Source organism: Papilio xuthus, unplaced genomic scaffold (genome assembly GCF_000836235.2).
Source record: "Papilio xuthus unplaced genomic scaffold, Pxut_1.1 DF828142.1, whole genome shotgun sequence".
NCBI classification, from domain to species: Eukaryota; Metazoa; Arthropoda; class Insecta; order Lepidoptera; family Papilionidae; genus Papilio; species Papilio xuthus.
The window spans coordinates 3,308,156-3,323,743 of NW_013530507.1; the positions used below are offsets into that span (position 1 = coordinate 3,308,156).

The 15,588-nt window shown below is 36.8% G+C and overlaps 3 protein-coding genes across 4 annotated transcripts in view; 2 read left to right on the forward strand and 1 right to left on the reverse strand.

Annotated features, from left to right (window-relative positions):
• LOC106114480 (CREB-regulated transcription coactivator 2-like) overlaps positions 1-4,693 on the forward strand; it is an 18,038-nt gene extending 13,345 nt beyond the window's left edge. Inside the window, exons 6-8 of the mRNA XM_013307713.1 lie at positions 2,892-2,987; positions 3,209-3,404; positions 3,523-4,693. Of these exons, the coding sequence (XP_013163167.1) occupies positions 2,892-2,987; positions 3,209-3,404; positions 3,523-3,677 (447 nt within the window). The 3' untranslated portion in view covers positions 3,678-4,693. The remainder of the gene's footprint in view (positions 1-2,891; positions 2,988-3,208; positions 3,405-3,522) is intronic.
• A 3,095-nt stretch (positions 4,694-7,788) lies between these two features.
• LOC106114153 (putative uncharacterized protein DDB_G0282133) lies at positions 7,789-10,794 on the forward strand. Its single transcript, XM_013307250.1, has 4 exons — positions 7,789-7,924; positions 8,222-8,315; positions 8,424-8,552; positions 8,623-10,794. Exons 1-4 carry the CDS (start codon positions 7,836-7,838, stop codon positions 10,618-10,620), a joined length of 2,310 nt encoding a protein of 769 aa, XP_013162704.1. The 5' UTR covers positions 7,789-7,835; the 3' UTR covers positions 10,621-10,794.
• A 213-nt stretch (positions 10,795-11,007) lies between these two features.
• The window catches only part of Sdb (SAXO downstream of blistered), a 28,339-nt gene continuing 23,758 nt past the window's right edge, over positions 11,008-15,588 (reverse strand). Inside the window, exon 6 of one of the 2 annotated variants that reach the window (XM_013307249.1) lies at positions 11,008-15,499. In XM_013307249.1, the coding sequence (XP_013162703.1) occupies positions 11,221-15,499 (4,279 nt within the window). In that variant the 3' untranslated portion in view covers positions 11,008-11,220. The other variant, XM_013307248.1, reaches the window with a different exon arrangement.

Sequence of the window (15,588 nt, forward strand, 5' to 3'; positions counted from 1 at the left end):
CGGTCAAACTCATAACTACGGCGATAGAGTTTAATTACATGTGCTTCGATATTAAAATTAAAAAGTTTAAATATCAAAAAAAAATAGTGGCTTGCGATTTTAACCGCCGACCTTACGTACCAACGGCGGCGAACGGTAAGGCCACGAGACCAAACTAGCATATATGATGACAAACTTAAATTTGATGTTGGTTTTATCTACCTAATATCTGTCATCCGCGTCGAACACTTTTAGTAAATTTTGAAAAATGGTTTGATGCAAAGTGTCAAATGAATGTAACAGAAGTAGTTTATTCCAAATTGTATCACAAGTATATTGAGATAGAGTTCAATTTTGTCAAATGTACCGATATTTTTGCGCACCTTGACTGCTTCGTTACTTATGACGCTGTGGCTGCTACGATATTTATGAGCATCTTGCATGTACTCATATATTTGACGCTGTGTATGTACCGATGTATTTGAGCAGGGTGAATGTATCTATTATTTTGAGGACTTTTGTTGTACCGATATAATTGATTACTTTTGATGTACCTATATATTTGCATATCTTGTCTGTTACGATCTATATGACGCTGACTGTACATTCGTGAACTCCTTGACAACCCGGCACCGCCCCGTCTCGCGTTCGGCATGCCGTACACAGAACCTTCACATCAATGTCGCCAATTGAGCCAGATTAAGATATAATTTAGCTCACAAAATATTTCGTCATTTTTCCTTGCACGGATGGACAGCCCGCGGTTGGCCAGGCGGCCACTTCCTTTCAATCCAAAAGTTGTGAGCGAGAATAACGTTACACGACTTATATCTTAACCTCGCTCAATTAGCGGCGTCTAGGGACAAGTGAATGACTCAGTGAACGAGAGGTAGGGCGGTGTCGGGTGGACGATTTGACGAATGCGCGTTAACCTTTGGTGTATACTGTGTTCGGAAAACAAAGTTCTTAGAAACTGGTTTTAGGTAACCAACGCATCCTTGCACATATACTGTCGAATCTGGTTAAGCGAGAATCCAAGGGATTGCTATATTCTTCTTGTTTAAAGTTTCTCTCTAACCCGAGTTTCGCGCTTATCGATGTCGATCGTCGGGACCGGACAATGACCCTCGCTTATAGAAGTTTTTCGCTTATCCAGGATCGATTTTAAAATATAGAGAGCACTTGTATGTTACATACGAAATTTTTAAATAAGATAATAAATCATGTTTTAAAACAAATTAGAAATTTGTACTAGCCAAAATATGATTTAACATATCCCTGATACATACAGAACATATGATTAATGATGTATAATAATATAATATATTACGCGTCTCTATTAATAAAGAGATTTTTTATAATCTAATAACAAAACATTATGTATGTTTATGTAAAATAATATGAAATCTTAAAGAATTTTTGTAATAATACATAAATCTTGCCCTTGTTAGTTCAAAACGAGGCACTGATACGGAACAAATAGGTTGAAAATAGTTACATTTATATGAGACTTAACACGTTTCGTACCACTACGATTATACAATGCATTCAAAATTAGTATCGGTGGCATTGGACGTGTTAAAGTGTGTATGATGTGCAATATATGTGTACATAAACGTGTGTGACGTTCGGTTGGTGTTGGCAAGGAGTGGGCGCAGCTGGTGCAGAGCCTGGTGGAGTCGGGCTGGACCGCGCACGTACAAGTATCCGATAATGTACGCCCATCTACACGTTCTCCTCCTATCCTTTATTATAGTGTTTTTTCCACGTGCTACCTCTACTAGCTTGTACGCATTTTGCGGTAAATAATGGACCAATGCAACAACAAAAAGTGCTTTTTTCAAATTCTTTATTTCACCATACAAACAGAACTGTATTGTAAATGTTACTTTTACAGATGTAACTCTTTTCGTCGAATGAGTTGAAATATTTTTGGAAAATTAGCATCGTGTTACCTTTAGCCGCACAGTGCGTACATGTTTTTTTTCTATAATCTCTTAGATTACACTTAAAAGAGTTAACCTCAGACTTTTTTTTATTATATTCGAATAATATAATTTACCAGTATTAGGGTATTTGATTTTGTATTCTTTTGTCTTTATGTTTTTATGGATATAAAATATTTATATTATTTCTTTCCTTAAAAATTTTAATTATCTATTATTTTCATATCTTTCTTGAAGCCACGGAAAGATATAATGTAGAGGTAGCACAATATAAAAGGCGCACGTATAAATTCTGATTAGTTTTGCGCACTGTTGCAACAAGGAAATGAACAATTAGGTACACTGAATGAAATATTTTTTATTTCTGTTCATATCCTTTCATCTTAAATGATATTGCGACCTTTACATTCAAGGTCAAATCATTAAAGGTGATTTAGTGTTATTTTTTAATTTAAAAAAGGCTTTTTCGCTCAGTTCCTGGTATAAGCATGAACACTTTAAAATGTATTATACTTTTAGTAATAAGGTGGATAGTGATGTGATGAAAGTACATTGATATATTTGTAGACTATTTAGCACTCAAATAAACGGCACTCGAGTACGTTAAAACGCCTGTCGACTTCGATCTTTCATTTAATATTAACCGTGGATTTCCACTGCCGACATTCTGATTAATCTGAGATAATGTAAGTTGTATAATTTTATGGCCATGGAAACCCATACGCATGTTGTTTGCATTTTTATTACAATTAGATAGTTTTTGTAAGTTATGTAATTGTTTAAATATTTTTTTACTTTTCATTTTTTTTTTGTACACATGTTAAAACATATAGTTCTATTTTGCTTAAGTTATAATCTTTACGCTTTTCTTTTTATTGTTATAGCGCTGTAGATGTTAAGTGATGTTCTTTATATTTCAAACTGTTATAAGTTAAGGATTAATCTATTTTTAATGAAATTTTGCAGTTAGACCCTCCGACATCGAGTTACAACACGAGTTACATCAACCACAGTTCACCGCACTCGCCGCAGACGACGAATTCACAACTCACATATTCACAGGTATGTTCTCTTTGCCTCAAAGGACAACAAAAGCTGTCCCGATTGCGAACGACCTATTCTGCTAATAAAAGCAGCAAACGTAGCGTTTGTAAAAATAATGCATTTCTGGCCGTCTGACGAAGAGAGTTACATCTCTTATGAGATCTTTGCAAGGAAAAGAGTTACATATCTATAGAGAGCATAGGGAATACTATATAGTTTTGTATAACGTTATGACGCAGGCGTCGCACGTACAGCACGTCCAGCATGTACAACACGGGCAACACGTGCAGCACGCGCAACACGTGCAGCACGAGACGCGGCGCGCGCGCGACCCCGTGCCGGGCGGCGGTGGATACCCCCCGCTGCCGCTCGCCTCGCCCTCCGCACCCACCGGACCCGCCACGCCCGCCAGCATACCCGACATCATACTCACAGGTGAATAGAGTGCTTCAACAATCACCTGTGATCGAATTATAAACAACTAAGTTCACTTCTAACTACAAAATTTAACTCAAAAAACGTTCCTTACTACATTGTGTATTTTTTTTTTCAGATTATTCGGGTGAACTAGATGCGGGCATATTTGGCGGAGAAGAAGCGCAATTGCGAGCCGGCCTAGACCTAGACGACCTCAACTTGCTGGAGGAGCCTAGTGCGCTGCTGCCGGACTCTTCGGTCGAGCATGAGTTCCGATTGGACCGCTTGTAGTAGTGCGCTCCCGCTCTCGCATGCGGCGTCTCCGATCGCGCCCTCTCGCTCGCACGTTAGCGCGCGGGAAGGCCGACCGGGGACGGTGGAAGCTACGACAGATCGCCGCCGCGCTCGACATCGGGCGCGACGCGAGACTCCCTATACTTCATGACAATTTTCTATCTTTTCAAGTCTGAGTTAGTGAATATAGTATTCGATGTAACCGTCGTCGTGTAGTCGTCAGGTGTGAGGTGCGCGTGCGCAGTGACGGACTACGGCGCGGCTCACACACATTCCCAGCGTCCGGACTCGGCCTGAACTCTCTTGTCTGCCGCACTCCAAGTGTTTCTATGTGCTTTTAAACGAACCTTTTACTCATCATTTTAAAATATGTAAAAAAAGTTACTTTCTCTAGTTTAGATTTTTTTAACGATAACGATCTATCGATCCTTCGACGATTTATGTACAGCGTTAAGTGATAATTTTTTTTTAATTAAGATTTGTGAATATGTACTCGAATATCAATGAAAAGTACGATTTTGAATCGTACAATTATTTCTTTACGCGAGTTTATCGCTCCTTTCTATTGTAAATACAAACTCGAAAGTGTTCACTTTATAAAATTGCATTTAAATAGCTAATGTTGCATCTAGTGTAATGGCGCCCGACCGGACACGTCCGGGCGAGGCTTTTCTTTAAATATTTTCTATTTGAAATTTTTCAATTCCATCTTACAGAAAGGATACAATGAGACAATTTTCGCTGACATCATTATACATGATTAAGTTACATACTACTGTAATATTTCAAATATTACTTTTGTTAATTGTCCTCTTTAAATAAAAATATACGAAGATTATAAATGTTTTATAATTTTTTTTAATAAACAAATAAGTTCAAAAAATAAAGAAATGTTGAAATGACGATTGCAGTATACAACTTTCTTAAAGTTTTCGATTTTTAATGAGATGCAAAGATTTAATTCTAGAATATTCTAAATATTATTTTTTTCTATTTTTTTTACAATCATTTAATTTTTATGTTCAAAATATTATTTAAATTAAAATTTATGTTAGCGTTTCTAATTTCATGAAATTTACTAATAACAATATTTATTTAGCGAAAAAAATCTTATGTTTCCTATCTGTAACATCGGCTATTTTTCTACTCGATAGTACTTTAGTCCATTTCAGCGATTGCTCAAGTGTTGACTCAATTACCGATCGGCTTTACCTTACCGGTGTCAGTTGTCCACCGCAAACTTCGAGCACACGCTTTATCAAGCCTACATTCAGCCCATATTCCTTTTTTTATTAGATATATCGTTGTAAATACGAACGGGTGGTGATTGTTATAAATAAAACTTCTTTATAAGCTTTTGTCGCAAAACATATCCTTGTGAGTCTATGTTCGAAATACGAATACGAGGTCCGTTTCTTGTTTTCTATGCATACAGTTAACAATATGTTGATTTTATTTTTTAAAAATTTATAGATTATAAATGCATTTTGATAGTAGTAGAACTACAACATAAATGATGCTACTAGTTAGGAACACTTTGAGACAAACCCGTGCTCGCCTTGTCGTAATGGTTCGTGATTATTGCTCGCCTTCGAAGTACAGTCAGCGTGACATCCAGTAGGGAGTACAAAATAAAAAATATAACAATTTTATCTGTTTAAAATCATTGTTCAGACAAATTAAATTCAAATACGTGTTACTAAACGTAATCTACATTTATTAAAATACATTATACAATTGATTAAAATAAATGATAGCGACAAAATATTTGACGTTGACTGTACTTTTTACTTGTGCACAATAACATGAAATCTAAATCCGATGACGTAATAGCAGCGTGTTTGCACAGTGTACAACAAAGTTAGGTTATCTATAGAAATGTGCAATCAGCTTGTCTGAACTTTGTCGCGAGATGTACGTACAAGGGCATACAGGGTGTTGTGAATTTCTTTTGTTATTGTGCACATTTTGTAATGCATACTTTTGTACATTTCCCCTGTATATTGTATTTTTGTTTTAGGAAACATTGCGAGTACGTTTAAATACTATGTATGTGTGTTTTTTTATGTTTTGTTAATGCTCATTATATTATTGTTTTAAGAGTCTAGTCATCATTTTCAAATGAAGCAGGCACTTCTGTTTACCGACTCCCCACCCCCCTTCAAAAACCCTGCGAATATATTATATAATTGCATATAAAACTGTACAAAATCCAATACAAATTATTTTTCAATGTTATATCTACGAAAATTATATTAAAAATAGTGTTGTATATTTTGTTGGATGAATTGTTGTTTTACGCAATGAAACTTTTAAAATGACGTTGTAAGATTATAAAATAATATGACATATTGTTTCATAGAAAATTCGATAGTTTATTACGTATTATAATAATAATTGTGATAAAGAAAATATGCACAACATAATTCATAGTGACGCCTAATCAGATGTTATATTTTTTCTTTGTAATTTTCATATATATATATTTTTTTGTAAATCTAGATACCTATAATAATTACAACATAGGAAAGTGCAAGATATGACAAACATAATGACGTCTTTACCTCAAAGGGGTAGGCTGAGATTATAGTTTTTCATTTTTGACATCTATAAAACATTTTTTTTACGAATTCCGAACTCTTGATCACTGTCCCTATGATGTGTTTCTATTCAATAGAAAATATTTGTATTATAACAAACTATCCATTTTAGGTATTCAAAAAACACAATGCAATATGAAACAAGTTCATATTTCTTTAGTACAAATGAATGTATAATTGTTTACTGCCGTTACGTTGGTTGATACTGACGCCAAAATTTACATTTTTATATTTCGAACAATAAATGGCTCGGCAATCGTTTCAGTTCACTGACCTCTATACATGGACAGGCTATAAGCCATGGCATTTTGTGCCTATTTGATTTTCGCCATATTGGCGCTGGCTATGGTGAAGACTCGAATTACACTCGAAGTAATCTATGTTTTAAGTCTGAAAAAACCTGTCCTTGTGTATAGAAGTCAATGTTCTAGGTTCATTCAAGAGATGTGTAGGCTTTTGGGCTAAGATATTTTTGATACTACTGGAACAAAATTCTGTTTTTTTTTTAAGAAATATGGATGGAAGGATTTGAGGATGACAGTATGCTAAGTGTATTGACCACTATTCCTTCAGTTTAATCCCTACATTTATAATTAATCATGTATTTGAGTAAAAAAGTCTTCTGTAGTTCGACTTTAGTACATATCATTCTTTCTTAACTTAAACCAAGCCTACATGTATCTAAAAAAAACTAAATTACGATTGCTGAATACTTTATTGATTTGTAACATCATATTTTTGTATAAATTCGATTTTTTACCTTTTGCATTTGAAATGTAAGGTTTATGTTAACACTATGGTGGCAACATAGGTACGGAAAGGTTCAAGAGCAGACCCTTAATCAGAAATTTCTTAGAAGCAAAAGTACAGTTGAGTCGATAAATTACTGGAACTTAAACTATAGTGATCATCTTGCTTAGCCCACATATTTAATTTACTACGTGCTGATGAATTGAAAACTTAATTAAGAATTTAGATGTTTATTTTATTATGAAGCGAAATTATGAAATACTTAGCCATCTTCGGGGGTCTTAACCCCTCTTCTGTTATGTTACCTTGTCTATGGGTCTGCTCTCACGATGCTCGAAGGCGTTGTATCAAATGGTGCGAAATATTTTTTACTAATTCTGTTATCTATTCTTTATATTTGTATGACATTAAATGTAAGTAAGCCATAAAATGTTTCCTTCTCAAATATGCACAAACTTATTGAGGATTCGCTGTATAACGTTTCAATGGTTTGTTTATTTAAACCAAAATTAATGTACATAATAAGTGTGATAGAGATGAAACGGTCTCATTTTAAAATAAAATTGTTGTAAGTAATACTGACATTTTTATTTTAGGCATACTCAAAACTATCTTGATTCATCTAAAATGTTAGTGTTTAAAAAAAATAATTTTTATTATTATATACCATCAATACTTTTTATAACCAAAATAAAACTGGCACATAATAAAAATAAAATTTTATGATCGAACGAAATTTAAATTTAAGTCATGCTGTCAATTAATTTGTCAATTTTGTAATGTGTCTTGTCATAAAACTTTTAGAATGCGTACTTTCTTTATATTTTCATTAATTTTCTATTTATTTGAGGTATCGTCTGCTAAACCATTGTCTTTAATTGCAGGACAAACCAGGTATGTTACAAAAATTAATATACTAACATGTCACTTAATCAAATGTGTACAAAATGCTACTTGATATGCACGTAGATAATATGCTCTCGCTTTTTTTATCCGTAATAGTGCTAAAATGATTAGGTTGTTAAATGTTTATATTGCATGTTGTCTCGAAATTTGAAAATCCATTGGAATAATTTAGTCAAAACTCGAATCTTGGCAAGTCTAAATGTTGTGTCTTATCAATCGACTATAAGAATATTTGTTCATAGTGATAGAACACATACATATAATTTTGTTATATAATTACCGAAGGGAGACAGGGGAAGCAGAGTATGAGGGCAATGAAGAAACCGCGGCCGAGGATTATCAACAGGATTCTGATCAAGACTCTTCAGTAGACACTCAAGTAAAAACATTTTTCATTATTAGCTATAGAAACTCTATAGATATTTTAAATAGCTTAACTAAATCAATGTTTTGGACACGATAATTAACAGTAAAATCATCGTTACAGGAGGGAACGAATAGCAATGGTCGACGAGAAGCCGTACAAGACAATTCACGTCTCCCAGATCTAAATAATAATCCATACAAGCAACATAGCAACAATTTGCAAAGAGGACATCTTAATAATTTTGACAATGTAAATATTGCTTTTAGAATATTAGTACGTATTATGTTCTTCTTGATCATATCAAAATGTCTTTATAAAGTTTCCAGAAATATCCGGCATTAGCAGGGATGCTCGAAATGACAAAATTTCTAATACAAATATAGATTCTAACGGCAAGCCTGGTGGAAGATATCGGCAGCCTGATACTTACTCAGAGAACAACGAACAAGACGCTAGACAACATTTTAATGATAATGCTTACAAAATAAATCACGCACAAAATTTAGGTTTTGATAATAATATTAATAAAAGGGCCATGCTACCACCGGGTGCCAGTGATGAAGGTGATTTGCTTTTTGAAAATAATAGAGACCAACTGAATAAACTAGACAAAAGCGGATACGCAAGAGAAGGCGAGCCGGGTCTGCAACCACGTTTCTTCAAACATCAAGCTTACAATATGCCTGGGGAGAATAAGGAAGCGCCAGATTTTAAAAGATATGATAAATGGCGTTTAAATCGTAATAGACGTCAAACACCAAAGACTAATTTGAAAACAAATGATGAAGCGAATGAATCGACACCTTCTGCGGATAGTAAAGAGATAGACTTGGTCAACGAAGACGAGGAGTCTGCTATAAAAAGACATGTCAAAAAATTGTCCGGACCGGAACTCGAGGAGCTATTTAATACGCTCTCTGATGACAAAAGAAGTTTACTGAAAAAAATCATAGACAATGACGCTGATAACGATGATACAGTAAGTAAACGTGAAATAACAAAAAAAGCTGGAGCAGTTGAACAAAATAGTTACATAGAGAACGGGCAGTTAGATTCCAGCAAAATTCAAGGAGTGAGTTCAAACGTTGAAGAAAGTAACACAGAGACCTCCTTATCCCATGAGACAACTGAAACTAGTAAAAAATCAGTAAGTGCTACTGAATTAGGGGAAATAATGCCTTCTAAGAGTTCTGGCGGATGTGATAAGTCAGAGAATAAGCTAGACTTAGCAAATCCTAATGAAGATCTTAAAGAAGTAAAATCGGAGGGAATTTTAGATTTAGAGTCCAAAAAAAGTGATACCGATGTCGACCTAGAATCTAATTCCCAAATAATGACAAAAAATGATAATAAGCGCGAAGCCAACATAAATGAAATGACTAATATGGAAAAATCATCAGATGACACACAAATTGTAGATAGGGATTACAGTCTTAAAGATTTTCAGGGTTCTATGAATAATCAAGATATGTTCTTGCAAGACGACGAATTAACCGATTTGATTAACGAAGAGACTGAACGACAAACTTCACACAAAAATGGCTTAAAAAGAGAAGCATCTCCGGATGAATCTGTCGATTTATCTAAATCGATTAAATCCTTAGAAGAGTCATTCCCAAATCCTAAATCGTATGATGAATCAAATCCTTTCTACGGATCGGATATGGCACCTTTGGTGAGAGTCAAAAGAAAAGATGCAGATTCTGCTATAATGAAAAGATCGGCAAGTGTAATAGCGGATTCCAACGTACCATATTTTCCTAATAAAGGCGAAAATGACGACGAGGATAATGACGAAGGAAGTGAATTCGACGAAGACGGATTTTATGATCGAACATCTAATTTTGCAAGGAATAATGATAATAAACCTTATGACACGTCTTGTGCAAAAGAAGAGGACAGAATATTTAACCAAAAAGCTGGCCATATCTATGGTAACGAAAACTTGGAGAGTGACACCTCGAATCTCGGCTCGGACACAGATAACGCTATGACGGGAGCGGAGGGCATCAATGACAACCTGATGTACAGCGCGCTTCGAGACCGACGCACTTCAGAAGAGAACGATAACAAGGTGTTGGACGACAAAATTAAAGATATGTCACCGGAACGTCGCTTGCGGTCAACACCCTTGATGGATAATCAAGCTAAAACTGTCTCCGAGACTAATATAAATGTACCCGTTCCGGGTTATCAAGAAAATGACGCTTTCGGACCTCTGCCGCGGAGCTATGAAGGAGATTTGGGTAGGTATAAAAGAATTAGGCGCGTGAAGCAAATGCCAATGTTTCAGGAAAATCTTACCCAGACTGAATAACTATTTAGTGCTTACGTAATATACGTGCTATTTATGATAATTTTTAAGAATTTCGAAATTGTTTCCTTAATAATGAATAACAGCTTTAGTTTATACTTACATTTACTTTGTTTTGTATGTTTATAAGTTTCAAGTATTTCGTTTAACTTGCTTAAAATATACCCATTAATTGAAACATTATTTGTATTATTTCATTAATTTAATTCCATTAGGTGACCTTGCTTCTGTTAATGTTCGTTTAGTTTTATGACTTTGCACTATTGCTTTGAAATAATTGTAAAGTTTTCAACTATACATGACATTACAATGCATTACCATTGACCGGGTAGAGCTAATAATAAATTAAAATAACTTAATATTTTATAAAATTTTATTACATGGCAAAGATAAATAGAATATAACAATTTTACGTTATTATATTGCGTTCTAAGCTATAACATAGAAGGTATCAAATAAAAATGTATAGACTAGCAATGTTAGATTGCATTTTATTAATAAAATAGCTATTTCATAGTTAAATATGTTTTCAAATATAAAAGCGAAATCGAATAAGGAATGCAATAATAAGAGTTTTCGAGTAGATACATAAATATTATGGAGTTAATGTGTTACTTTTGAGGCATAAAATTTATGTTCGCGTGAATCGCGTGTATGTTTGAAGGGCGTTGAGGGCGACTGTAGCGTGGTTGCGGGGCAGGTGCCATGTACGTGCGCCGTGAATTCTCGCTTATAGCTGCTGCTGCCGTCTCCCAGCACGAAGTGCGACGTGTTTCCATGCCGCGCCACTCTTTCCACACGATCCACACGTTCACTCTTCTCGGCTCTCTGGGATTGCTCCGTTCGAGAAAAGTTACCATAGCGCGATTCGGATTGTCCATAAAATTCACCCCCGACACGAAGATTGTCTCTGACGGTAACACGCGGTTGGCGCTCCACTACCGTTGTCGATTGACCATCACGCCTTTGAGTACGACGTGTGTCAGTATTATCAGTGTGCTGTGTAATTACAAATGTGCTGTCGCGTGCGGAGCGATGCATCGAACTTATGCTTTTTCTGTCGCTGCTGTGAGTAGAATTGCTGATGTATTCTCCTCGTTCATTGAGGTTCCCGATGCTCTTACGCTGGGACGCTGCGGTCGAGCTGATGGAGTGTTGAGCTTCGTTAGTGGACGACACACCTTTGCGATGCAAAACTGCGTTGGTGCTTGTTGAATCAGAGACTAGATCGGATGTTCTTTTGTGGTATCCGCTACGTGTTGAGCTGTCTATCGGCGCCGGGGTAACGTCGCCGCCGCCGTGCATGGCCCGTTGGAATTCAATACTTGTTTTTGTTACGCTATCACTTAAATGATTTCTGTTCGACGTGCTAACATGTTGTGATGACCTCGCTTGGTTTACTTGACTTGAAGTTATAACGTTAGTTGAACTTCCAACAACTCTTTGTTGAGTCGATTGTTGATTAATATGTTGCTGAGAATTCACATGATGTTGAGTAGTAGCAACGTGGCCAGATGTCAAAGTTTGTTGTGCGTGGTGAGTGTTCTCTCCATCTACGTGGCGATACACGGTGCTGCCGGTGGACAGGTGCTGCTGTTGATTCGATTGCGACTGGCTCTGATTAATCCGGCTTCCATGTATAACGTGTGTAGTATTTAAATTCTCATGATTGCGACTTTCCGATGAAGCGCGATTTTGGCTAGAGGAATGTTCCTGTGAAGAAATAATTCTTTGTGCGCTATCACCTCGCTGTTGACGATGGGTTATGTGGCTGTCGGAAGCTGAATGTTCAGTCGAGTGTTTCGTGTAGCGTTCTTCTTGGCTTCCTTTCGTAATGTGTGTCTTACTCGAAACTACTCGCCTAGTTTGATCATCTGTAGCATCAAAACTCTGTCGTTGATGAGAATGTGTCGAACTGTCCACGCGGTCCGATGTGACAATGCTTTGATTAGTATCACTGGGTGGAGATGTAATCGGAGACGAGGTGCGGTCATCCCTTATTCTCTTTGTGTTATTGTCCGTATCTGCTCCGGATATGACGTTCGTTTCCACATTTCGTGTAACAGTTACCCACTTGCCTGCTATTAATTTCTTTTCTTTGATTTGTTTAATTACCTTTGTAGTAGAAGATACATTTTTAATGTTTCGTACATCTGTCTTATTATGTTCTAAATTATTTCGGACAGATCCGTTCATCGTATTTTGAACAGTTTTATGAGGAGCTACCCGATCTAAATTATTTTGCGAGCCGGCACGATCTGTTACATCTTGACTCCTGATCGTGTGCTTAATCTGTCCTGTATGAGTGTGTTTTGTTGTAGAATGTTCAGTATGAGTTACGTTTTGTACATTTTGTGAAACAGACTGTTTTACTTGCTTTTCTATTTCACTTTTCTTAACACTTTCATTATATGTCGCATTGTCAGTTCTTGTGACTGACTTTGAATCTACAACTTGTTGTGAAGATTGCTTTGAAACATCATAATATGCAGTGTCTTTTTGATTATATTGGGTTGGACTTTTCGGTTGATTTTCTGTCCTTTCCGGAGTTCTAGGATATTTATCAATATCTGTTATCGTTTTTAAATTATCCTTTGGTTTTATTGGGGTGGATTTGTCTACTGGCTCCCATTTGGGTCTTGATGGACGATCAAAGTCACCTTCTGTTTTTAAGTTATCCTTGGGGCGCACTTGGGAAGGAGTTTCTCCGGGCTGCCATTGTGTTTTAGGTTGTTGGTGGAATTGGCCTTCAGGACGAAGATTATCTTTAGGTCTGACCTGTTCTGGTCTGTCACCTGGCTGCCATTGTGTTTTAGGTTGTTGGTGGAATTGGCCTTCTGGATGAAGATTATCTTTAGGGCGAACCTGTTCTGGTCTGTCACCTGGCTGCCATTGTGTTTTGGGTTGTTGGTGGAATTGGCCTTCAGGATGAAGATTATCTTTAGGGCGAACCTGTTCTGGTCTGTCACATGGCTGCCATTGTGTTTTGGGTTGTTGGTGGAATTGGCCTTCAGGATGAAGATTATCTTTAGGGCGAACCTGTTCTGGTCTGTCACCTGGCTGCCAGTGGGATTTCGGTCTATCCGGGTACTTACCTTCGGGATGAAGTTTATCTTGAGGACGATGCTGTGAAGGCGAATCTCTATCATGGACTCCAGTTTTAGGCCTGTCTGGAAATTCTTTATTCGGGTGACGATTATCTTTTGTACGATCAGGTGAGCCTGGTCTTACTTGACCATCTTTTGGAAATCTTCCGTCGGGTTTTCTCTCGTCAGTTCCAAGCTGCTTAGAATAAACGTTATCTTCAACAATTCGAGTGGTCTTATACGTACTATCATTTTTCAAATCATTTTCTGTGTATACAGAATGTTTAATTTGGGTGTAAGTACTATCATGTGGTTTATCAGTATCAGCATACTCTTCTTTAGGTTTATCAGAATAATAAACAATAGCCTTCTTATCTGTTTTCTTTATATCTTTTTCATCTCGTCTCGCGTAGTCTTCGAAAACTCCTTCAATTTTAAGATTATCTTCTCTACGCGTTAATTTTACTCTTTGACCTTTTACTACTCTGTAGGTATCGGAAGATCTAATGTTTTCCATTTTCCCTTCCATTTTAAGATTGTCTTCATGTTTAACAATGGCAGTTTTTTCTCCTGTAACCACCTTATAATCATTTCTTTGTTTCATGTCGATAAATTCTCCTTCAATTTTTAAGTTATCTTCCCTTCTTATAATATCGACTCGTTCAACATTTTGCCTGACATCCCTATCAATAGTAATGTTGTCAAAGTGCTTAAACGGTTTACGTTTTTCTGCAGGTTGTGATGGAATTGCTTCAGGCGTATACAATTTACCGTCCGGTTTTAGATTATCTTGTGGCTTAACAACAGGTGCTCTGTCGCCTTTAGTAGCACGGTAGTCATCCCGAGTGTAAAGATCAATAAATTCACCTTCAGTCCTTAAATTATCTTCGTGCTTTTGTATCACAACCTTCTCAGTCTTTTCTATACGCTTATAGTCGTCCCGTGAACGGTGGATATCAATTTTACCCTCCATTTTCAAATGATCCTCATGTTTTACTACGTCGACACGATCTCCTCGTGTCACCGAATAATCAGTCCTACGAATTACCTCCATATCACCTTCTGGTTTCAGATTATCTTTAGGTTTCCTGGGAGTTTGTCTTTCCGCTGGTTTCCATTCATCGACTTTCGGTTGTTCGAATTGCCCTTCTGGTTTCAAGTTATCTTTGGGTTTCTTTTGAACTGGTCTTTCAGCAGGTTGCCAATGATCTTTCTCGGGTTTAGTAAAATCACCTTCTGGTTTTAAGTTATCCTTTGGTTTCTTGGCAGTTTGTCTTTCAGCAGGTTTCCATTTATCTTGCTTAGGTTGTTCAAAGTCTCCTTCAGGTCTAAGATTATCTTTAGGTTTCTTTTGAATGGGACGCTCTGCCGGGCGCCATTGGTCTTGCTTCGGTTGTTCAAATTCACCTTCCGGCTTAAGATTATCTTGGGGTTTCTTTTGTGTAGGCCTGTCTGCTGGTCGCCATTCTTCATGTTTAGGCTGTTCAAAGTCCCCTTCCGGCTTTAGGTTATCTTTTGGCTTCTTTTGAATTGGACGCTCTGCCGGTTGCCAGTGGCCCTTGTCAGGGGTGGTAAACTCCCCTTCTGGTCGTAAGTTATCTTGTGGTTTAGAAGGCTTTTGTCTGTCAGCAGGACGCCATTCATCGTATTTTGGCTTTTCGAAATCACCCTCTGGTTTTAAATTATCCTTAGGTTTCTTTTGACTGGGGCGCTCAGCTGGTTTCCAATGGTCCTTCTCAGGAGTTGTGAATTCTCCTTCTGGTCGCAAGTTATCTTCTGGTTTTTTAGCAGTTGGTCTGTCAGCAGGTCGCCACTCATCATGTTTGGGTTGCTCAAAATCTCCTTCCGGTTTCAAATTATCCTTCGGTCTCTTTTGCGTCGGACG